Below are 25,683 nucleotides of genomic sequence, written 5' to 3' on the forward strand. Positions count from 1 at the left end.
TCTCATCATCTTTAGTAAATCCTGGCAAAAGCCTGAGCACTGATACCAGGAACCAATAAAGTCTGGCAGGAGGGTTCCCCTGAATGCCTAGGGGAACGGTAGGCAACAGAAAAGGATTTAATGGACCCAGAGGCACCCGGGGACCTGGAGAGAGTGCACATGCCCCCCAGGAAGGGTAGCTGCTCTCCAGCTGAGGCCAACTGGCCAGGCGGGGAATGCGGGCCTCCCATGGCTGGACCTGGTTTTTCACAAGGAACTAAATATCTGGGGTTTCCTGTGGAGTACCAATTTTTAAATGTGGGTAATTAGTTCCAAGTGTTTTCCATCATGATGTGGCCAACAAGTATGTCTCCGGGCTGGATTCCACCCACTGGTCATCAGTTTGTGACCCCAGGGACCAAGTTTCTGGTTCACAAAGCACTTTCATAGCTATCATTTCAGTCAATCCTCACAGCAGCCCTGCTAGGTGTGCATTTGGATGACATTTTAGAAAGGTGACAACTGAGGCTCTGAAAGTTACAAAACTTTCTCAAGGCCACAAGGCTATTGAGTCATCGGGTCAGGACCGAACACAAGCTTTTCTTCAAGGCTCCAGTGATTTTTAACAGAGAAAACTCCATATGCAGAAGGAAAATGCATCCCAATTAATCAGTGAACAATGACGTTGATCAACTTCCTCATTAGAAACCCTGATTTTGTCACCTGACAAATAACTAGAATATCCAAAAAAGAGAGAACTTGATGATAAAGTACTAAGAAGGAGATCTGAAAACACTGAAACCAAGCATCAGGCCCACCTCCTGAATACCCAGCCCCTCTTCAAAGGACTTGGGATCTGAACTTGGAAACGTCGGAGCAACTCACTTTTTGTTCTCTCAGCTTCACTAAGATGTAATTCATACACCCAACAATTCACCCACTTAAAATGCACAAGTCATAGGTTGTTTGTATATTCACAGAGTGGTACAGTCATCACCACAGTCAATTTTAGAACATTTTCATCACCCCAAAAAGGAACCCCATACCCACAGGAGCTGGGCTGCTTTCATGGCCTGAGTCCAGAGGGACATTTCTTAAAGTGTGGTCCTAGGACCACCTACCCTGAATTGACGAGGGAGCTTTCAAAAATGCTGCTTCAAGGGCCAATCCCACCTACTGAGTGAGACTCTCAGTGGGGAGGCGGGGATGGGACAAAGCAAGACTCTATTTTAAAAATCATCCCCGATTCCTATGTACGTCTGGCTTCATCAGGAGCCGACCCGTTTTGTGCCTGGACCTTATTACAACCTGGTGATGCCTATGCACAACTCAGAGTACTATTTTTAATGCAGAAAATAAAATATGTAAGACTACAAAGGCAATCAATTATGCTAAAATATAGTTGTCAAAATATTTTTTCAATGTATTTGTTAGATTGTAATCTATTACTTCTTGATGAAGTAATGATGGGCCTAATAACTACTGCACTTTTAAAGGAAGGAAACATGTAGACGACCTTCTGAAATAACTTTCACACCTGAAATGTGATATAAACATATTGTTGATTATTTTCGTGACAAAGTCCCAGCTACTGCAACTGGTACTGTGGCTCATTGCCTGTGATACATAATGAAGCAAAAGGCTAAATTTCACTGAGGTTTGTAAAACAACAAAAAACAAAAAAAAACACACAAAAACCTTTTTTTTCTCATCTAAATGCATGGTTGCCCTGCCAGAAACCCTGGGGTAGGTGGACCCCAGGTTAAGAACCCCAACTAGGGTGAAGGTCCTAATGCTGGATCCTGGGAGTGGCCTTGATTCCTTCCAGCCCAAGCCTGACTTCTCATCTCCTATATTTCACGAGAAACCCCAGCATCTTCCAACAATATCCCCTTCGACTTTTACTATCTTGTTGCGGTTTCTGGAACTTGCCATCAAAATAACAACACCATTACCTTTTTAAGTGTTTACCATGCGCTAAGGCACTGTTCTAACCACACACGTACATTTGCTCACCTAATCCTCACAACAACCTAGAGATGTAGATACTCTTATTACTTCCATCTTGTAAATGAGTAAACTGTATCCTGGTAGTGTTACACGATCACCTGAAACTACAGAGCTGGAAGGAAGGAGAGCTGGGATTCTACCCTAGGTGTCTTGGTCCGGAGGCCTGAACCCTCACCACTAAGCGATACCCCCTCGGCCATATAGAGAGCCTAGACTATATACCCTGGACACAGAATGAATAGAAAACACATTGAAAAATTCAAACATCTGACTAGAAAACCAATACAGGTATAGATAGAACATCCCTTCACTTTTAGGACTAAGAATGTATGTAAAACAGGTCAAAGAAAGACATCACCTACAGGTCTTCTGGGGAAACGTACCGGAACTATTAATAAAGTAGAAAAGAAATTGCAGAGGAATTCCAGAAGGAATGATTCTGAGGGCCGCATCTTTCCATCAATATTAATCATCTTTGGAACTTCTGGAACGAGGCTTATAGCGGCTTTGAAAAAGGCATCAGCTGCAAGACAGAAGAAAAGTCCGTGTATGAGAATGCTGAAAACTTCAGGGTCTGCTTTCTTCTTCACACGGTCTGGAAGTCGGGCCACACCGACGGCTCAAGACAGCTGGCGGGTCCTGGAAGAGGGTTTCTGCACCGTGATCGACTCGGTGGAACGTTCGCTTGAGAGGGTGCTGCCGCCTCCCAGCTCTGCTCTTCCCCCCCTTCCTCCTTTGAGCGATTTGGCTCAGAGAACCTCAAACTGACTTCACATAATACGTGAAAAAAGCACGTGGCAAATTGTTACAGAGGGCATAGAAGTCACAGTTCCCCTTACTGAAGGCTTCACCTGAACTGGTTCAGTGAACCCTCCGGTTCACCACAGGAGGAAAGTGCTGTCCGCAGCCCACTTCACAGGTGGGAAATGAGGTGTGGAACGAGAAGTGCCCGGTCCTACCACAGGGCCTGTGTATGCGGGAGGGTCCAGACGTGGTGGTGGAGCCCAGGCTCAAGCTCTGGTTTGTCTGAATCTACTCTAATGCACACTGTATTTGTTAAAGAAATAACAATGGAAATGCCTGAAGGAATGTGTGCGTGCGTGCACACACACACACACACACACACACACACACACACACACACGGCTTTAAAGACTTCTGATTAGGTGACAGTTCCAGAGAGTCATTTGGAAAATGAAGACACTTTAAGAACTATGAAATAGACTATAAAACAAGAAGACCTCCAAGGGTGAGAGGGAGGAAAGAAGGGGAGGAGGGAGAGAGGAGGGATGGAGAGGAAGGGGGAGGTGAGAGCGAGGGAGCAACAGGGGGACACAGCCGGTGGAGGGAGGAACTAGTGTGTTGGTGGGAGCATAGATGGAGAGGGAGAAGGAGAGATCTTTCTAGAACTGCCAAAGTACTAACCATGAGAAAGAGCCTCAGGGTCAAAACAGACAGAACACTGACCTGACAAACGAAATTTTAAACTACCCGACAAGATCAAACGTTTACATGGTTCAAATACACTTCCACTCGGCAACGGCTTGCAGTGATGCACACAGAACAGTGCTCTGGTCTGCAGCACCCTGAGTTAAAACCAGAAGCCCCTCCAGCACAGCAGAGGAACAGATGCAACAACAAACGCCCACAACCTGAAACAGAGGCTGGCCCTTAACGAGAAGAGTCTGCGACTGAAGCTGGAATGGGGTAGTGCCTTCTCTCCCTTCTTCAAAAGAAGAAACCACAGTATGGAAAGACACTGGTATCAGGGTTTACTACATAAAGTTACCTCTGCTCCAGGAGCTTCCCTCCCAGGACCCCGAACTCACACCCGTACCACATTCACCTAAGCAAAGTTATTAAGCGCCAACTGTGAACCGGCACTCTCCCGGGCATTGTGGGCACGTGTGGGAAAACAGGGGGCGAGAGTTGACAACATAAGTGTGGTGATGAGCCCGGCGTGATCACACTAATTAATACCTATCTGCTGGGAGCCTGTCGTATGCTCTGCTCTAAGGGGGACACGAAGCAGCTGATCCTGTCTTGATTAGGGGCTCTGGTAGATAAACCTCCCAGAAAGAGTCAGAAGCTGCAGGGTCTTCTGTCTTGGCCTACAGACAGTAGTAAATGGCGCTATTCATGGAACTCAGGGAACTCCTAGGCCCTATCTTAAGGTAATTAACGCTCTCAGTCCTCAAGCAATCCTATGGGGAAGGTACAATTATTTCCATGCCCAGATGATGAACAAAGCTCAAAAGCTGAGTGGCCAGGTGAGAGTAGCCCAGGGATGGTAAAAGACTGAGCTGAGCAGAGTTTAAAGGCCATCACCAGCACTGGGCAACAGAATCAGATTTGTGTTTTTTAAAAGAAACACAAGTCTACAAATGACAGATATGATAAGGGGTTTATATCCAGAATACACAAAGAAATTCTACAACAATGAAAAAAACAAGTAACCTGACTAAAGGTTACCCTGAATAGACATTTCTCCAAAGAAAATGCACAAATGGACATCAAGCATATGAAAAGATGCTCAACATCATTCACCATGAGAGAAATGCAAATCAAAACCACCATGAAAGGGACTTCCCTGGTGGCGCAGTGGTTAAGAATCCGCCTGCCAATGCAGAGGACACGGGTTCCAGCCCTGGTCTGGGAAGATCCCACAGGCCGCAGAGCAACTAAATCCATGTGCCACAACTACTGAGCTCTCATGCCACAAGTACTGAAGCCCACACACCTAGAGCCCATGCTCTGCAACAAGAGAAGCCACCACAATGAGAAGCCCGCGCACTGCAACAATGAGTAGCCCCCGCTCGCCACAACTAGAGAAAGCCTGCACGCAGCAACGAAGACCCAAGACAGCCAAAAATAAATAAATTTATTAAAAAAGAAAAACCACCATGAGATATCATCTCACACCCATGAGAATGGCCACTATGAAAAAAAAAAGTAAATAACAAGTATTGGCAAAGATGTAAAGAAACTGGAATCTCTGTGTACTGCTGGTGGGAATCTAAACTGGTGCAGTTGCTGTGGAAAATCGCTTGGTGGTTCCTCAAGTTAAACACAGAATTACCATCTGCCAGCAATTCCACTTCTAGGTGTATACTGCAAAGAGATGAAAGCAGGGACTCAAACAGATACTTGTACACGAATGCTCACAGCAGCATTATTCACAAGAGCCAAAAGGGTTGTGATGGACACAACCCAAGTGTCCATCAAAGAACAGATAAGCAAAACATGGTACATACATACAAAGGAGTATTACTCAGCCTTAAAAAGGAAGGAAATTCTGACATGTGCTCTAAACATGAACGAACCTTGAAAACGTTATGCTAAATGAAATAGGTCAGACAAAAGGACAAACACTGTCTAACTCCACTGGTATGAGGTAGCCAGAGTGGTCAAATTCAGAGAGATAAAGCAGAATGGGAAGGCAGGAACAGAGGTGTTATTTAATGGGTACAGAGTTTCATTCTCTTTGGGATGATGAAAAAGTTCTGGAAATGGATGGTGGTGACGGTTGCACAGGTTTGTGAATGTACTTAAAGCCACTGAAGTGTACACTCAAAAATGGTTACAATGGTAAATTTTATGTTGTATAAACTTAGCCACAATATAAAAATAAGAAACTGAGCTGAGCCTAACCTTGACCTCACCCCCTAGAGCACAGGCAGGCCTGGACTCCACCAGGTCTGGTGTCTTCCTCCTGGCTCTATAGGCACTGCTTTCCGGTGAAGACATTAAGTCCATTATCAAACAAAGTGAAGAGCCTTTCTCGGCGGAAATTAAAATTCTGCTCAGAACAACCTGAAAGACCATTTATTTATTCTATTTATGTGTTTGTTACCAAGTGCCCCTGAGAAAAGTGCCTATTATTATGGCTCATTAAAGAGGGATCCACTTTGTGCCGGGTGCCCTACTCCTCCCAGCCACCCTGCTCAGTTCCCATTCCAAAGGAGGGAGTGAAAAGAAACAGTTATTTAAGGGTTGAGGCAGGAAATGTTCCAAAGCAGATTTTTATTTCTATCCTCGGAAGACTTGCCCCACATATAAAATCTTGTCTGGGAGACCTTTCAATTTTGTCTTAGTAATTAGAACTCAAATCCTACTGTGTATGAAAACAGTTTTCCCTCATCGTTTAGAGTTCAGAATAATCATGCCAATATCATATTATAACATTTTTTTAAAATTGAAGTTGGTTTATAACATTATATGTTTCACGTGTACAACATTATATTTCTATTTCTATATACCCTACAGCACATAACACTTTATTTGTGGCTATTAAAAGTCACAGAAGACAATTACAGATAAAATGGGTTACATTGTTTTTTCTAAAAAAGACTTCTAGAAAAAGGAGTAATCAGATTCCAATTCATAAAGACTATTATCCTTGTTCCACTGGGGGAAGGAAAAAGCAGGTATCAATCTATGCACTGGCTTCCCCATGCTATGCATTCCCCCAGCTGAATCTTCTGAGGTTTCAAGGAACAGCTAGATTTCTTTTCTGTATTCCATCTTTAAAAAAATTAAACAAAAAACCCCACTCAAGCCTGGCTGACCACACCCCAGAGTTCGTTCTGTTTAAGATCCTTTTTCTTGGGGTGCTGACTGCTCTGCAGAGAGGTATTCTGTTCTCTGCACAGTGATCAACCTGTCCTTCAGTGCTTCTGGGCACTGGGTGGAAGACAAACAGCCACAGTAAGAGGGACTGGGCTACTACTGGAGACGGTGTTTTCCAAAATAGCTTGAGCATAAGAATCATCGAGATCCTTGTGAAAACACAGATTCCCAGGCCCCCAAACATTGCCGATGGGAATGAAACATGGTAAAGCCACTTCGCAAACTTATTTGGCAGTTCCTCCAACTTTACATGGATGTGGCAATATATGCATACATACACGCGACAATATGGATGACCCTTGAAATCATTATGCTAAATGAGTGGAGCCAGTCATAAAAGATCTGCATTGTGGCTTTGCAGACGCCGCCACATCGGGATCTCCCGCGCAGCCGAACCATGGTCAACCCTACCGTGTTCTTTGACATCGCCATCGACGGCGAGCCCTTGGGCCACGTCTCCTTCGAGCTGTTTGCAGACAAAGTTCCAAAGACAGCAGAAAACTTCCGTGCTCTGAGCACTGGGGAGAAAGTCTTTGGTTATAAAGGTTCCTGCTTTCACAGAATAATTCCGGGATTTATGTGCCAGGGTGGTGACTTCACACGCCATAATGGCACTGGTGGCAAGTCCATTTATGGGGAGAAATTTGATGATGAGAATTTCCTCCTGAAGCATACGGGTCCTGGCATCTTGTCCATGGCAAATGCTGGCCCCAACACAAACGGTTCCCAGTTTTTCATCTGCACTGCCAAGACTGATTGGTTGGATGGCAAGCATGTGGTCTTTGGCAAGGTGAAAGAGGGCATGAATATTGTGGAAGCCATGGAGCGCTTTGGGTCCAGGAATGGCAAGACCAGCAAGATCACCATTGCTGACTGTGGACAAATCTGATAATAAATTTGACTTGTGTTTTATCTTAACCACCAGACCATTCCTTCTGTAGCTCAGGAGAGCACCCCTTCATCCCCATCTGCTCAAAATATACTATAATCTTTGTGCTCTCATTGCACTTCTTTGGGTTCCATATTTTCCTTATTCCCAAGTTTAGCTGAATTGCAAAGTTAAGTTTATGGTTATGAAATAAAAACTAAACAACTAAAAAAAAAAAAAAGATCTGCATTGTAAGATTCCATTTATAGGAAATGACTGGAATGGGCAAATCCATCAAAACAAAACGGAGATTGGTGGCTGGGGGAAGCTTGTGGGAGGGGGAACGGTGTGCGACTGCCTAATGGATTCGGGGTTTTCTTTTGGGGAGGTGGAACTATTCTGTAATTAGTGACGATGATCACACAACTCTGAATATACTAAAAACCACTGAACTGTACACTTTAAAAGGATGGATTTTATGATACATGAATCATGTCTCAATAAAGCTGTTATTTTAAAAATATATATGGGTTCCCAGGCCCCACCTTAAATGCATTAAACCAGACTATCCACGACAGAGACTCGGAAATCTAACTTTAAAAAAATATTTATCTTTGAATAGGTAACAGAGTCACACGATTTTAAATTCCAAAGGTAACACTCCTTCTCACTCCGGTCCCTGGCCATCCAGTTTCCCTTCCCAGAGGCAAAGAGATTACCTGCTGCTTGGGTATGCTTCTAAGCGTACAGAAACAAATGCATTTTCCCTTTCTTTCCCTCTCTTTCTGCAGAGTTAATATATGGTAGACACCATTTTGCAACTCCTCCCCCACCACTCAACAACATGTCTTGGAGATTAATCTATCATGCATATAAAGTACAACTTCATTCTCTTTTATAGCTACAAAGTGGAATCTGACCCATTTCCTTTTTTCTTCCAATTTTTTTTAAGAGGTAAAAGGCACATAACATAAAATTTACCATCTTAATCAACTGATCCATTTTTTTAAAAAAACAAGCTTCTCCGGTGAATTTTATGATTCAACAGGTTTGAGAAAAATTGTTCTAAATCCTTCAGCTAAATGCAGAATATGACTTTCCAACAGCAAATGGCACATTCTGAAAGGTTTAATCTGGAGACATTCAGCCAGAAGCAAACAGAGGTAGTCAGTTATAATGAAATTCAGCCAGGGCAGGCTACCTCATCATTTCACATATACAGTAAGTAAGGGCCAGGGAGGCTCGTTAGACAATTATCACAGAACTTTAGATAATTTTCTGTCAGAGATTTCAGGTTTTCCTGTTTCCCAATCTGGGCAGTTTCAAAGGGTCTGCAGAACATGAAAGGAGGACGATATTCTAGAAACCTCAGGACATGAAGAAATCAAACACACCCAAAACACAAAGCCACTAAAACTACAGAATGGTCACCAAGATATATGTCACTAGCAAACCCTGGGAGAAAATGAAAATAAGGGATCAGTTGAAGGTACTAAGTAAACTAGGTATGTTGGGATTATCTGGATTACCCATGCTGCCTAGCTACTGTAAACCACTGGGCCAATGGTTCTCCTTAGATGAAGGTATTTTGTATCAACTCAGCTCGATTGGAGAAAAACTGCAAACAACCTGACCATAAGAGACTAGTTAAAGAAATTATTGTACTGCCACACCATAGAAATGATATAGCTAATAAAGAAAATAAGGTACGTTGATATGTTTTGATGTATAATACAGATATCTATGATATATTAAGTACAAAATGTTATACAACTGCATACAGTATGATCCTATTTTTATAAGAAAAAAATATATATATTTAGGCAGATGCATAAAGAAAGGGAGGCAAGATAATGCCAAACTATTAAGTGTGTTATAGAGTGGTAGCTGAGAGTGAAGGAAACCAGGATCTTTCATGTACTGCTAGGTTACTATTTTGGAATTTTCATTTATAAATTTCCCCAAATAATTTTTCTTTAGCAAAGTCGATACAAGTTTACTATAAAATTTTCAATCACAGAAATCTACAAAACAGAAAGGGTAGTGGGATACATAGGCAGGATGGTCAAAGGGCGTTTCTGAGGAGTAGCCCCTTCCTTCTTTACCAGAGCAAGGCAGGAGGGAATGAGACTGGGGAAGGGCCACTGTGGACTGTGGCACTCCTGCTGCCCTCAGGGATGCCCACCCTCCTCATGTACATAAAGCGAGGCACTAAGCTGAGGGTGGCACACATCTTCCAGGGCCCCAGGGACTGCACTGCAACCCACAGCCAATGTGCCAGGAAGGTTCCTCCCTGATTATCTACTCTACAAATGGAGTCATACATAGCTCTCTAGACAGCTTCACTTGCATGGAACCTTCTTCTCAAGGCTTTAAAAGGTTTTGTTCACCCTGTGCTCTGAGGTCTCTTCCAGCTCCCGTAGAAAACTGAGGGGCCAGCGGCCTCCCACACACATGCCCACCTGAGGAGCCCCACTGCTGTCTGTTGTGCGCTGAAGCTCTGCACATGTCTCTGAACAACAGGGTTCCATGTTCTAAGAGACAAAAATATCAGTCAATTGGACAACTGTCAGTTTCAAAATGCTCACAATTAAGATGCCGGTTGCTCACTGTCTGTAGGAGCAAAAAACTAGAAAGAGTCCAAATATTTTTCAATAAGAGTTTGGGGAAAAAATGAGGGGGGGCGGTTGGGGAAATAATTTATAGCCCATCCCCTTGCCAAAAAAAAAGAAATAGGGTACTGAATAGTCACTACAAAGAATAGAGTGGTGGATCTATTAATACATGTATTAACATGGTGGGCAGGAAGGGGGTAGGAGGAGAGAGGCCAAGATAAGCAAAAAAAAGCAAATTGAAAAACACTAAGACACATTCCCGTTTCTGAGGTGGAGGGGAGTGCATATTTATATAAGAATATAGACAGATGGGTAGGAGAGAAGAGCAGAGGAAAGAGGCAGACAGCATATGAGAATGAAAGCGTATTTTTTAATTTATATATAGAAGAAAAAAATCAAGAGAAATATACTAACTGAACAGTGGATATTTTTTAGAGGTGAGGAGACAGAGTGGATTACTGGTGACTTTACTTGGAGGCTTTTTATTTTCTTTAAGATCTACATTTCTGTATTGTTAGAATTTTTTCCAAATGAGCATGAAATATTAAAATAAAAATCATTAAGATTTAACTGTGCTCCATACATGATAAAACTCAGATTTAACTGTGATCTCTGAGAGTAAGTTCATCCTTCTGTGTCCTTGGAATTTGTTGATATAGAAGACGATTCAGCACATGAATCATAAGAGACGGTCAAGAGTGGTAACCCAGACCACCTTCAGAGGCAGCGTTTTATTTTTTAAATAACGCATTAGGTCAGTGCTAATGGAAACCTTTACTACTTGTCAGAGTCATCAACTCCCAGGCTAAACAAGACCTCACAGTAATCCACTCCACCCCATTCCCAGACCTTCAGCCATCATATGCGCTCCTGGACAACTCAGAAGAACAACTGTCCTAATCCAGGGAACTCCAGGAAAGGAAACATCACATTTCTTAAAACAAAATGTCATGAGTGGTTGAAAGACTCCCGTCCCTTGAATATACCTTATTAAAGCAGGGTTCAGGCTACAAGTACTATTCACTCTCTCAAGTTCTATCAACCCCATTGCTAAACATCTTCACCAATTTTCAACATTTTCCATTAGGTTTGGATTCTATATCTATATAGTGGAAACTACTGTATAAAATGCAACATCAGGGCACAGCCTACTCTCTCAAACTTTGTGTTGTGGATTAAATGTTTACCCCCCACCAATTCATAGGTTAAAATCCTAAACCCCAATGTGATGGTATTAGGAGGTGGGGCCTTTGGGAGGTGATTAGGTCATGAGGGTATAGCCCTCTTGAATAGATTAGTGCCCTTATAAAAGGCACTCTAGAGAGCTCCTTATCCCTTCTGCCATGTGAGGACATAGTGAGAAGACAGTCTGGGAACTAGAAGTCCTCACCAGACACTGAATCCGCCAGTAGCTTGATCTTGGACTTCCAGCCTTTAGAACTCTGAGCAACCAAATGTCTGTTGATTAAGCCACCCAGTCTATGGTATTTTTGTTATAGCAGCCCAAATAGACTAAGGCAGTCTGCCATGAAGATGTGCTGTCACCAAGTGATAGGGGTGTCTTTGGGTAAAGTCTTATAGTCTAAATGGCCAAGTTATTATCCATAAGCAAGTTATCATACTCAATACTCTTTACTACTAAAACTGTGTTTTTATAACAGAGCCTGTTATTATAGGAATTAAGTTTGAGGACTTAAGGACCACTATTTTGGTGATGTGTGTATAGAGCAAGATTTAAAGAAATAGGAATGCCTAGGGACAATTAAATACCTCATTCATTAAGCTGTCATTGATAACAATTAAGCATTAATCTAACCTTGATTCTGCCACCTGATTTATGCAGAGTGTCGACAGTTAATGTGGAAAGTCCACTCATACATACAGACGACTTCTCAGTTTCAGCAGCACCATAAGAGGTGCCTGTACGCTCTCCCTCTTTCATCTCTGATCAGCAAGGCCTCTCTCTGAGCCAAGCATGCTCAGCCCATGTGTCACCTGACTCACATCTCTGGGACACTGCAGGGATGACACACCTTCCTGCCGTCCCTGCAGTAGCTCACAGGAGGTTGTGAAGTTCTTCTGTGGATATTAACCTTAGATTTCCCTAAGCAGAAAGGATTAGGCATTCCTTATCTTAATTCTGATTGCCTCCTAAATAAGTTTATTTAATGTTCAATCTATAATAACTGGTCTCTAGCAACCACACACACCAACACTGGATTATCGTTTAGAGGAACTAACCTAACTACAGAGAAGCACAGCGGTGGAGAGAGCACTTGAAGTCAGTTATTAGCTAGATGCTCCTGGGCAAGTCATGTTACACCTCTGAGCTTCAGTCTCCTCCTCTGTAACAAGAAGGTCAGCCACCCAGCAAATAATATGTACTGAATAAAACTAAACTGCTTTGCCAGGAATACAGTTCTCTCAACAATTAGTCTCCAAACTACCTTCCTAACTTGATCTCCCACTCATTCCTTCCAGATGCACCATTTTTCCAGCCTCTAGGCCTTTGCTCTTGCCGTTGCTTAGGCTAGAATGCCCTCTGCCTCACTTCAGCATATATAGATCCCCTTTACCTTCCATGCTTTTCAATTCCATCTCTTTTAAGAAGCTTTTTTTTCTTCCTCTTCCAAGCCAAGCGTCATTTCTCTCTTCTCTAAAATTCCCTGATACATTTTATGAACATCTTGCATGCCATTTATCATGTGCTGCTTTGGATCACTGTAAACAGATCCGCTCCCCCTTGCTAGCAGGAAGTCTCTGTAAGTGCGTTCCTGTTTCGGAACAACGCTCGGCACAGTGGCTTGCATGTAAAAACTGGCCAAGAACTGCTGGCAGGAGGAAGCAAATCGTAGGCACTTACAATCATAAGGAGTTGAGTGAACTTAAGGGGGAGACTCACCCCTGCTCCTTTTCTGTGGGTTCAACATCCCTGCCCTCCTCCCCTAAGGTGGATGGATCATGCGTGTTCAGACATGAACGTGGGCAACAAGCTTCATGCCATCTGCCCACCTGTGAACTGTTACAGTAAAATTAACCTATTGGATTGGCCAAAAGGTTCATTTGGTTTTTTCCATAAGATGGTTCTAGTAGCGCTTACTTGTCTTTAACTTCATTTGAAACAATTTTGTTAGATTGTATTGTGACAGCTGTCATATCAGCGCGCATTTTAAAAAAACCTTATCAAAACTGGTGAATTTTTATGTAGCTATATTTTTTTTTCTTTTTTTTTTTTTTTTTTTTTGCAGTACGCGGGCCTCTCACGGTTGTGGCCTCTCCTGTTGCGGAGTGCAGGCTCAGCGGCCATGGCTCACGGGCCCAGCCGCTCCGTGGCATGTGGGATCTTACCGGACTGGGGCACAAACCTGTGTCCCCTGCATCGGCAGGCGGACTCTCAACCACTGTGCCACCAGGGAAGCCCCTATGTAGCTATTTTAATATTGAAGATGGAAGAAAAAAAGCAATATTTTTGGCATATTATGCTTTATTTCAAGAAAGGTAAAAACGCAACTGCAACGGAAAAACAGATTTGTGCAGCGTATGGAGAAGGTGCTGTGACTGATCGAACGTGTCAAAAGTGGTTTGCAAAGTTTCGTACTGGAGATTTCTCGCTGGACAATGCTCCACAGTCAGGTAGACCAGGTGAAGTTGACAGTGATCAAATCAAGACATTAATTGAGAACAATCAACGTTATACTATGCGGGAGATAGCCGACATACTCAAAATATCCAAACCAAGCACTGAAAGTCATTTGCACCAGCTTGGTTATGTGAATAGCTTTGATATTTGGCTTCCACATAAGTTAAGCGAAGAAAACCTTCTTAATTGTATTTCCGCATGCGATTCTCTACTTAAATGTTACAAAAACATTCCGTTTTTAAAACAAATTGCAATGGGCGATGAAAAGTGGATACTGTACAACAATGTGGAACAGAAGACATCGTGGGGCAAGTGAAATGAACCACCACTAAGCACACCAAAGGCCGGTCTTCATCCAAAGAAGGTGATGTTGTTTATACAGTGGGATTAGACGGGAGTCCTCTATTATGAGCTCCTTCTGGAAAACCAAATGATTAATTCTAACAAGTACTGCTCCCAATTAGACCAAATGAAAGCAGCACACGACGAAAAGCATCCGGAATTAGTCAACAGAAAACACATAATCTTCCATCAGGATAACGTAAGACCACGTGTTTCTTTGATGACCAGGTAAAAACTGTTACATCTTGGCTGGGGAGTTCTGATTCATCCGCCATATTCACCAGACACTGCACCTTTGGATTTCCATTTATTTCAGTCTTTACAAAATTCTCTTAATGGAAAAAAATTTCAATTCCCTGGAAGACTGTAAAAGGCACCTGGAAGAGTTTTTTGCTCAAAAAGATAAAAAGTTTGGGGAAGATGGAATTACGAAGTTGCCTGAATGACAGCAGAAGGTAGTGAAACAAAACGGTGAATACATTGCTCAATAAAGTTCTGGGTAAAAATGAAAAATGTGTCTTTTATTTTTACTTTAAAAACCGAAGGAACTTTTTGGCCAACCCAATACTTTGTCCATAATCACCAGAGAGGCCTCAAGGTTTGAAAAAACACTCACATCAATCACATTCTTCAGAAGATGGTTTGTCAACAGAACAAGTAAATATGACCTTAAGTGTAATCCCCAAAGACTTGGTAAGTGGATAGAGACCATTTTTCTCCATCACAAGCTGCTCCTTACTCTCCAAAAGGAGGAAATACACAATTATTTTTCTCCTCCATTCTACTGCCCTGGCCTCCTCCATCAGCAGTTACAGTTCACAGCAGCCAGTGGGCTTCATAACAGCAGGCTTTAGCCTTTCTTCTGGGCGCCCCCATGTTCCTCACAAATCAAACCAGCACAACAGCTCCATTTAACGTGTCTATGAGCCTCGGCATATGTTTGAACCTACCTTGTTTCCTTTGTTTCTATAAATAGGAAAATCAATTATTTAAAACCTACCAAGAGGACTTTGATGAGACTCTTCTGAACACTTAGGTTGCTTAGGAGTTAGGTCCCTACCATGAAAAGTTTGGTACCATTTTACATTCATCAATATTATAAAGAGTTATCAACCATTATTATCATGTGGTACCATTCATTCCTTAAACATTTACTGGGCACCCATGCATCAGGCAATGTGCCAGGAGACAGGCACAGCACAGTGACTAAGACAGATGAGACCTCATGGAGCTGACACTCTTCAGGGGAAAGAAGCAGATAATTCTTTATGCATTTACTTGTTAAACAACAATGGTGATATGTACAATGAAGGAAAAGTGTATAGTGTGAGGATAATATGTCTTACAGGAGAACCTGACCTAACTTTTGTTTGGGGCTTTTCCTTAAGACATGGCTTGTGAGCACAGCTCTCCAAGATGAAGATGCAAAAAATAAGTAAAAGAAAGTACATTTTTAAAGCGGGGGAACCACGGGTGGAAAGTGGTGGGGGGTGGTGGTGGTGGGATGAATTGGGAGACTGGGATTGACATGTATACACTGATGTGTATAAAATGGATGACTAATAAGAACCTGCTGTAAGGGCTTCCCTGGTGGCGCAGTGGTTGAGAGTCCGCCTGCCGATGCAGGGGACGCGGGTTCGTGCCCCGGTCCGGGAAGATCCCACATGCCGCGGAGCGGCTGGGCCCGTGAGCCATGGCCACTGAGCCTGCGCGTCCAGAGCCTGGGCTCCGCAACGGGAGAGGCCACAAAAGTGAGAAGCCCGCGTATCACAAAAAAAAAAAAAAAAAAAAAAAAAAAAAAAAAAGAACCTGCTGTATAAAAAAATTTAATTTAATTAAATTTTTAAAAAGGGGGGGAAATAGGTAGAATCTAAAAAACAAAACAAATGAACAAGCATAAAAGAGAAACAGTTTGAGTCAAACATAAAAGAGAAACAGGTGGTTGCCAGAGAGGAAGAGGGAGGGGGAAGGAGAGAAATAGGTGAGGGAGATTAAGAGGTACAACCTCCCAGATGCAAAGTAAATGAGTCACGGGTATGAAATATACAGTGTAGGGAATACAGTCAATAACGATGTAATATCTTTATATGGTGTCATATCATAACCTGACTTATGACGGTGATCGTTTTGAAATGTAGAGAAATGTCAAATCACTATATTGTGTTATAGGTCAATTATACTTCAAAAAAAACAAACTCCTAGAAAAATAGGTCAGATTTGTGGTTACCAGAGGTGAGGGACGGGGGAAGGAGGAATTGGATGAAGGCAGTCAACAGGAGTAAACTTCCACTTATAAGATAACTAAGTACCAGGGATGTAATGTACAACATGATAAATATAATGAACACTGCTGTATGTTATATATGATAGTTGAGAGTAAATCGTAAGAGTTCTCATCACAAGGAAAAGGTACTTCTTAAAATTTCTTTAACTTTGTACCTATATGAGATGATGGATGTTCACTAAATTTATTGTGATAATCAGTTCATGCTGTATGTAAGTCAAATCATTATGCTGTACACCTTAAACTTACACAGCACTGTATGTCATATCTCAATAAAACTGGAAGAAGAAAAAATTTTCAAATAAAAGGAGGGGAAAAGAATTCTGTAGGAGGGAAAAGCACTATTATTAATGATAAGAACAAAAACCGTTCTTTTTACCACTATTTTGCTTTAATTGTTCTCACTATTGTTTTATCTTCGGAGGAACTGCAGATCTGTTATTTTCAGGATAATTCAGCAGGTTTATCTTGAACTGAAGATCAGCTTTCCTTCAGATTTTCCAAGGTTCTGCGTATGAGAATTGGCTTTCAGAACTCTGAGACTGCAGAGCTGCACTGTCTACAGTTAGCTCCTGAACTCCAAGGCATACTTTCATCTTTTGAGAGACGGTTATACTAAGTTAATATTTACTGAGTCACTACTGTGCGCCAGTGGGCCAAGTGCTCCAAGTATGTTATCTCATTTAATCCACCACAGATAGGAACCACTGCCATCATCTCCACTTTACAGATGGAAAAACTGAGGCACCATATGGCCAATTTGTCCAAGGGCATCCAACTCACAAGTAGCAGAATCAGAATTGGGACCACTGCATTCAGAAGACTTGAAACTCACCATTCATTAGCACCTTATCCCTAACACATCATGTAATCTCACACGTCCATGCCTTTGCTCAGGCCATCTCCTCTACCTGGAAGGCCAACTATTCCTTCTCCCCTTCCCCATAGCCCTTTCCTGATAAACAAATGCTCTTCTTTCAAGACCCACCTTTAACATTACTTCCATTGTAAAACATCCTCCTTTCTGAGGTTAGAAACTGTAAAGATAAAGGAACCAAGATAAAAATAAAGGGCAAAGAATCTGCTCTTGCTGTGACCTGGTGGTAACCTTCCAGAAAGAACCACTGATAAACAAGGGCAAGGAGCTATCCAGTGACATTGAACAGGCATCTCTGGGCCACATCTAGGTCAGAAGCACTTGATCAAACAACTGATTTGCAAATCCTTCATTTCTCCTAAATATCTGGGGCAATGGGTGACCCTAGACCAAATCCCCGCATGATCCAGTCTACACGCTGAACCAGTGTGTCCAAAGGACCAGAACTGGGCCTCCCCATAATAAGCCTTCGTCAGCATTCCATGGTGGCCTGGCTGAGAGTTCAACGGGAGTTTACTTGTTGGGCTGAGCCAGCCCTGGCAAAGCCACAGCCTGATATAGAAGATACAGCTGAGGCTGGATTAAAGGAGGCTAGAAAATGAATAGCGGGAGGGCTTCCCTGGTGGTGCAGTGGTTGAGAATCTGCCTGCTAGTGCAGGGGACACGGGTTCAAGCCCTGGTCTGGGAGGATCCCACATGGCGTGGAGCAACTGGGCCCATGAGCCACAACTACTGAGCCTGCATGTCTGGAGCCTGTGCTCCGCAGCAAGAGAGGCCGCGATAGTGAGAGGCCCGCGCACTGCGATGAAGAGTGGCCCCCGCTTGCCACAACTAGAGAAAGCCCTCGCACAGAAACGAAGATCCAACACAGCAAAAATAAATTAATTAATTAATTAACTCCTACCCCCAACATCTTCTAAAAAAAAAAAAAAGAATAGCGGGGAGGGGATGTTTTATAACCAGCTGAGAGGGGGTATATTTAAGGAGGCAAACAAACCAAAGTGGCCCACTTCCACAGGCTTCATTTAATTTATATTTAGCCTTCCCATTCTCAGTAATTGAATGTATTATTTATTTTGGCCAGCAATTGCTGCATGTGGCTTTCAGAAAAACAACAACAGCCTTTTACGGTTTAGCACCACAGCGCTTAGAGACTTGAGCAAAATCATCAGATAAATTATTAAGCATGAAGTGGACTCCACACTCCTGCCCGCCCTGCTGCAGCTTCAAGTGCAGGGGAGGTAGAGGAGTCCAGAGCTCTAACACAGGGGGCGCTGACTGCCCATACCCGGGTACCAGTCTGCTCTGATGCTACTTATCTCTGGGTGTGGACCGAGGGCATCCCAGCAGGGAAACTGTCATTCCCAGCTCTCCTCCAGCAGTTCTTGGGAGCAGCAAATCTTTATTTAGCTTAAGAATTTGTTTTGCTTTTTTGAAAACAAGAAATAGCATGAAGCAAGCTGGGAGAAGAAAGATCTAGGCTTGCGGGGCCTCCACATGCAGCTCACAGCTCTGGTACCTGCAGCTCACAACCCATTCCTAACGTTACAGGTGACACCAAACTCAGGGATCCCCACGTGGGTCTACTGACCTTTTTAAGAGGGAACCGGTTTATAAGATTTAAAATTTCCTAACATTAATTTCATCTAATTAATTAAGCTAATCTAATTTTCATTTTGCACATCACTGGGGTTTTGGCAGTGGCTGTTAATTTTTGTTTTGTTTCCTGCAAACCCATCATCCTTACCAAAGCAGGCACTAGGAGAAAGTTCCATGTTTACTGACAAATAATGAGGACATACCTGCTCTTGTGGGACTTGCAGTCCTCGTGGGGAAAGAGGGTGTCCAGACAATAAGTCAACAAACACACACAGTAAGAAAGCATCAGAACAAGGTAAATGCAACGAGGACAAGAGGAGGATGGCACAGAGCGTGACTGGGGAGGTGCAGCTACTTCAGCTAGAGTGGACGGGAAAGGACCCTGGAAGAGGTGAGGCTTGATTCTCATCTCTGGCCTAGTAATTTAAAAAAATGCAAATATCTGGGGGTGAGATCATTCTAGAAAGAGGGAACAGCAAGTGCAAAGGCTCTGAACTGGAAGACAGCTTGGTATGTTCAAAGAACAGTAAAAAGCCGGCGTGGCTAAAGCGTGGTGTAAGATGAAGACAGAAGGCCGGAAGGCACCGGACCACATAGAGACTTCAGCCAAGGCGTCTGGTTTAATTCCAAGTACGCTGGGAGGCTACTAGAGCGCCCAGGAGTCTACAGCAAAACCAAGCGGAGTTTGAAAAGGTTCTTGGATAGTAATCATGTTTGAAGACTTTGGTGACACCGAGGCCTCAGTGGGAAGGACCCCAGCTTCCCACAGCGCTAACCCACCCACCAGCGCACCCTTTGCTGGTATCCTTCCCTTCCCGGTCTCCCCTCCCCGTCACCCTACTGACACTCACTGGGATCGCCTCCTAAATAAACCACTTGCACGACCCTGGTTCCAGGAGAGCTCTGTACCTCGTACAGAAACGGGTCTTGGGCAGAATCTTTATACCTAATAGCAAGCTGTAGAGAGTCTTCATTCTCTACTGATTAGATTCTATTCCTGTATCTCTGGGGTTTTAAACAAATGAACATTGAAAACAACAAATAAAATTGAATCTGCTGTGAATAAGCAGTCCTAACTTCTAAAACTCTCTAGGGATGTCTGAGCCACCTGACCTGGCCTGCCTGAGACAGATTTAGGAAGGTCCTTACAGGAAATTATCCATGCTCTGTAATCTGTCTGACTATAAATGTGTGTGTGTCCGAGGTGCTTCCTACTAAAGAAACAGATTTAAAGCTCATCACTTGTTGATCACTTCTTTCTTTCTTTCCTCCTTAAAGGATTCTCTCTACACACTCACACACACATATCCACACACTGCTGAGTCCGCTTTCCTAAGGAGCCAGGAAGTGTCTGAGAGCAGAGGAGAGGAGAGGGTGAATGATGGGCTCACCTTGGGAGAGGCACTGGTTGGCCAAGGCCACCTGACCAGAATGCAGGTAGAGATTGAGGCGGGTGAAGATTCCCACCAGGGAGGGAATGGTAATGAAGCAGTAGGCAACGCAGGCCTAGAAGAAAGGGGAGAAACAGCAGGTTACACGGCAATGCCATCACAATGGATTAATACTCTTGTTTTCATTCACCATATATTTTCAAGTAAAAACGCTAAAATAATTAATCTCCCCATTAGGAACCCCAATTTCTGCCCCTTGCTTCTGCTGTATTTGCCTCTTTGGGAGGAGGGGGAGGGGCAACCAAGGAGAGTAATGGTGTATGAAAAATAAATCCTCATCCATCGTTGCAGGAAGTAAACAGATAACACCTAATATTTATAAGTTAAAGAAGCAGCTGTTAAAACCAATTAGTTAAAAAATACATAGGTAATTTGAAGAAGAAGTCGCTAAAAAGAGTTTGAGGTAGTTGACGCTGAGGAGAGAGGTATATGGTGAGAAAGGGCAGGGTCAGGATGCTTATTTTTCACTGCAATCTTTTTAGTATGATTTTATTTTTAAAGCATGGATATGGATCGCTTTGATAATATTTTGAGCAGCATACTCAAGAAGCAAATTTCTTTCAAAGTTGGGAATTTATCAAGAGGGGAAAAAGGTACTAGGCCTTCCAGTTACAGGCACAAGCCAGAGATAGTTCAGCTGGCACACAAAATTGCAAATCCATTTCTCAACCCCCTCCCCATAACATGTATCAAAATTCAGACTCCTTTGATCATTTCTTTTGAAAACATTAAGAAAAGTGGTCAGTCAGAGATATGCAAGGAAAAATCCAGGAAATCAATACTAAACCACCCTTAATCTTTTTCTGGGAATAGCAATTCAGAAACTTGCAAAAGAAACAGCCCACTGGAGTTCCAAGTCTGTGAGTCTTATCTTTAGAACATACCCGGACAAATGCAGCCGTCTTTCTGGAATGATTTCCTTTCATTACTTTTCTTGTTTCCATTGCCAACCGGTTCACACTCTAGATTAATCAGTAAAATAGAAATGGGAATGAAATGATGGCTGATTCAGATTAACATCTTCCAGAGAGATTTGGACATTAACTGCATGCAAGTCAATGAGAACAAGCTAACTGGAACCAAAACTAGTTAGCACCAAACCCTGAAATGGCAAAGGGGTCATCAGGCCAGATTCAATCTCGGCTTCAGCAAACATCTCCAAGGGACACTCGCTGAGGTAAGTCATGCCTATCAACCGGCGTAATAAATGACCATTTTCTGGTTTAATGAATAGCTAGGGTTCACTTATTCCATTTCCAGAAATCCCACACACTAAGCTTAAGACCTTAGAGATCTTAACAGAAACCTCCAAAACCAGACGCAGACCATACAAGTAGCTCTGCAACACTAACAATAACCATACGAACAGTACAATAGCAGCCACATCATCACTTATAGAAAATCAGCTGCTGTTCTAGGAGCTATACGTTCCTAGCTCATTTAATCCTTATAAGTCTTATATTTAATCCTTATAAATCCTTATATTTAGGTCTGAAGTTTAGTAATGCTACAAAATCTGATAACCAGCAGACAAATACATAAAAAGGTTGTTTTCCTTGAATTTACACGAAGCAATTCAAGGACCTTAGGGAATCTTTACACATATATAAAAAGTTCGGACCTATGGTTCCCAAACTGTATACCATGACACCCCAGGGTGTTGCAGCAAAATCACAGGGGCACCACATTTTTTGGACAACCACAGCAAGGCTCAATGGTTGAACACTATGCAGGGAGCTGTGTGAGGGAGCTCACAGACCATGGTACATTCCTTGCGGTCATTTCATATATTTGCAAAACTGGGTTTTTAGCAGATGCTGTGATAAAAAGCACTGTGCAAAAATTAATGTGGGGAAAAAATCTATCTGGAACAGGAGATAAAGTAGTGGTGTCCCATCTGATTCCAAGGTTTAAGAAGTTGTGCAGTGTTCAATAGATGCATATACTTTATTAGTAAGTAATTATGATGATTTAAGAATGGAATGAAAATACGTTATTTTTCTTTCAATTTATGTACATTGTTGGTTCAGAGGGCTGTCAAGTTGTTAGGGCACAAATTCTTAAGTTGTTTGAACCTAATTTCTTAATAAACAGAACTGTTATTTCTTCCTTTTGGCCTAAGGGCACCATGAAAAGTTACTGAAAGGCACCATGATCCAAGAAAGCTGGGACTCTGCTTAGGCAACAAGGAATTCTAATGAGGTTAGTATTTCTATAACTAACTAATCAATGCAACTCACTTAACTCTTTGCTGTTGGCACGCAGGAATGAGAATATGCAAATTTCAGAGAAAAAGAGGCCAATAAAACCACTCAAAGGCTTAAGCAAAGTTGCAGATTTTATTAACCTTTGAGAAAACACCTTTCATGCCTTGGGAACAGAAGCAATATGGGGCCAGAAGAATCCCAGATTAAAATTGGTGCATGGCTTGATGATCAATAAACATGTATTGAGAGAACACATGAATGAATGAAAATCCTTACATGAATCAATTGCACAAGAACAGGCTCCAGATTGCAAAACATCGACCTGGCCTCAACGTAAAAACTCAGCTGTTGTTCAAAATCACGGCCAAAGGACACCTAGAATCAAAGAGAAAGATGCTGACGATGTTATCTCCATTGTGAGCACACAATTAGAAAGCTTTTGCCTGAGCTTGTGGGGGCAGGGGAGGTGCTGTGATGACAAGTCACCAAAAATCCCACAGCTATAAATGGTGGCTATCTCAGTCATATGTAAGCAAACACACACATCCGTGCACTGGAATATACTCTAACTAGACTTCACATTACTTCACCCAGCAGAGAACGGAAACGTTACTATTACCACCTCATCTTCATGACACTGGCATTGTTGTAGAACGGGTATAAAACAGAATCTCAAAATGTAAAGAGGATTTCCCAGGCTAGAAGGAAACCACTGGAAAGGAAATGATGGAATTTTGTTCATCAGCTGTGGCCTTTTCACAGAACACAGATTTGGTGATTGGGAGCCATTTGTCAGAGGGGTTCCCTCATAAGGGCCAAACCCTTCTGCTTCCTGAAGGGGATTCCAACCTCGGCAGCTCACTGGAGGCTGCTAGAGCCATAGATGGATGTTTTTCCACCATTAAAAATCCCCTCTACTCCTATTTCTTCAAATTTATGAACAGCTGGTTGGTAGGACAAACTTTACTGCTACAGCAATCATTTTTGTCTGGAGGAGGTTTAATGTCACAATTTCCATTAGAGCTATCAGGTTTCACATCTTATTTCCTCATATTCTTTTCCATTATAACTTGGTGGCTTTCAGATAGACCCATAAAAGGATAAATACCACGTGATCAGCATATAACTCAAGGGAACAAGAGAGGCACCTGGTAACAGTCATAGGTATTCAGTACATAAAAAGGCTAATCCTGAATTTTCATCAAAATCGGTATTTTACCCATAGTTAAATTGACCCCTGTTGTTGAATGAGTCACATTTTCAAGGTGATTTTCAAAGTGATCTAGTTACTTTCATCTCAGTCAGCTTTTGTCTTGACCTTTCTATTCCAACAGCAGATACTGGCAGCAGTGGGTATTTTAGATTTGTGCCCTGAGAATTAAGGCAAAGGTTGTTCTGGCAGGGACGGACTGGTGGGTTATTCCCAAAGAAGCCTGCAACAATGCCTCCTGCTCTGCTTGTCCCTTTGCAGTGTCCTTGTAGACTCTTCCCATCCAAAGGTGGAGTCTGCTTTCCTCCACTTCCAGAGGGCTGGCCCTGGGACTTGCTTTGACCAATAGAATGAAGCAGGAAGCAGCACAGATCACTGTGTGATTTCTGAACCTCCAAAGGCCCTGCAGCTTCTGATTTCACCCTCACCACACAAGAGCTCACTGAGATGAGTGAAAGATGAGAGAATGATGGAGAGAAAGAGGTCACATGGCCGAGAAATAAGCCACCCCAGCCAACAGCCACCCACCAAGACCCCAGACACGTGCTCAAGGCTGTCCTGGATCCTCCAGCCCCAGTTCTGCCACACCTCTGACATCATACAGAGTGGCCTCGTTATCCAGCCAACCCACAGAATTGTAAGAATGAATAAAACACTGTTATTTTAAGCCACTAAGTTTGAGGTGAGTTGTCATACAGCACTGGGTAACTAGGACGAATGGAGAGTGAACACTTGGCATTTCTCCCCCCGACCTGACCCCCAAATTGTTTTCACCAGCATCTGATGAGAGCACATCAAGTGCTGCAGGAAGCCCCTTCTCCAGGGAGTTCCCTGGTGGCCTGGGGCTGAGGATTCTGGGCTTTCCCTGCCATGGCACAGGTTCCATCCCTGGTCAGGGAACTGAGATCCCACAAGCCGCACAGCACGGCCAAAAAATAATAATAAAAAACAGAAAAGAAAAAATGTAAACTGGCTTTATTAAAAAGAAAAAAACAGGAAGCCCCTTCTCCCACTCCTGGTCCACGTGACTCAGTTGCCCAGGTATGCCTGTCCCCCTAGCCTGGCCGATCTGTGTGTTCATTCCTTCTCACAGCAGCAATTTGCTCAGAGATGAGCTGGTGATCCAAATTAATCCAAAGAGACTCAGCCCCAGGACTTCTGCTGGAGCCCTTCCGGCTGGGCTGCAGAGCTGGAAGGAATGGAAACCCGGAGCTCTTATGGGGAGTGAGCCTGCCTGGGAAGGACGCCAAGAGAGAAGAGCCACGAGCCAAAGACACACACATGGCGGGTCCTGACTACACCACAGAGACCCCAGGTCCAGCTGCTCCTTCTGAGAGGTCTCTTCCTGGACTTTATGTCACATCAGCCAGCAAGTCCCCGCCCACCCTCCCCTTTTTATTTTTTCCTTAAGCCAGTTTGTCTTGGCTCTCCTTGCCCCCAGGGGAGTGCTGGCTAATATAAGTTGTTTTCTAATTTCATCTTATCGCAATAAAAATGAAAAGCACCAGGGAACATAATGTTAACTGCTTTCACCAGAGGAAGGATAAACAATTACATCACATTTCCAAGTGCACTGAAACTTCTTCCCCGATACTTACCATTTTTATAAATCCATTAATCAAATATGCCAGCATTCTTTTCTCATCCTCAAGAGTGAGTGCACTAAAATCAATAAGTGTACATAATTAACATTGAGGTGATAAATGAAGGTTTCCAAAGGGAAAAAAAGTATTAGAAGTAAGCAACTTAACAGGTAAGAATATTTTGCATTTTCTAGACTTAAAAAACTTCCATGTATGTGTTTCTTTTGATGAAAATATGTAATCTAAATTAACATTTTCTAATTTCTAATTTCTCTCAAAGATGCTATTCTCAAGATATATTTATTAACAGCAAAAGAGAAGGTAACTCTCTTCTTTGGAATTTGGATAGCAAGGTCCAACTTCAAATTTTGTATTTCAGAGAAATTTCA

The 25,683-nt window shown here is 42.8% G+C and overlaps 2 protein-coding genes across 2 annotated transcripts in view; one reads left to right on the top strand and one right to left on the bottom strand.

Moving 5' to 3' along the window:
• Window positions 1–25,683, bottom strand: part of VPS35L (VPS35 endosomal protein sorting factor like) — a 130,220-nt gene that overhangs the window by 21,683 nt on the left and 82,854 nt on the right. Inside the window, exons 23-27 of the mRNA XM_081257286.1 lie at window positions 25,310–25,373; window positions 22,778–22,876; window positions 21,179–21,256; window positions 20,235–20,349; window positions 2,373–2,512 (exon numbers count right to left, since the gene is read on the bottom strand). Coding sequence (XP_081113412.1) covers window positions 2,373–2,512; window positions 20,235–20,349; window positions 21,179–21,256; window positions 22,778–22,876; window positions 25,310–25,373 — 496 coding nt within the window. The remainder of the gene's footprint in view (window positions 1–2,372; window positions 2,513–20,234; window positions 20,350–21,178; window positions 21,257–22,777; window positions 22,877–25,309; window positions 25,374–25,683) is intronic.
• On the top strand, window positions 6,978–7,620 carry LOC308628888 (peptidyl-prolyl cis-trans isomerase A-like). Its single transcript, XM_081256243.1, has one exon. It carries the CDS (start codon window positions 7,016–7,018, stop codon window positions 7,505–7,507), a length of 492 nt encoding a protein of 163 aa, XP_081112369.1. The 5' UTR covers window positions 6,978–7,015; the 3' UTR covers window positions 7,508–7,620.

This window comes from Mesoplodon bidens (assembly GCF_964165515.1).
Source record: "Mesoplodon bidens genome assembly, chromosome: 15".
Lineage (NCBI taxonomy): Eukaryota > Metazoa > Chordata > Mammalia > Artiodactyla > Ziphiidae > Mesoplodon > Mesoplodon bidens.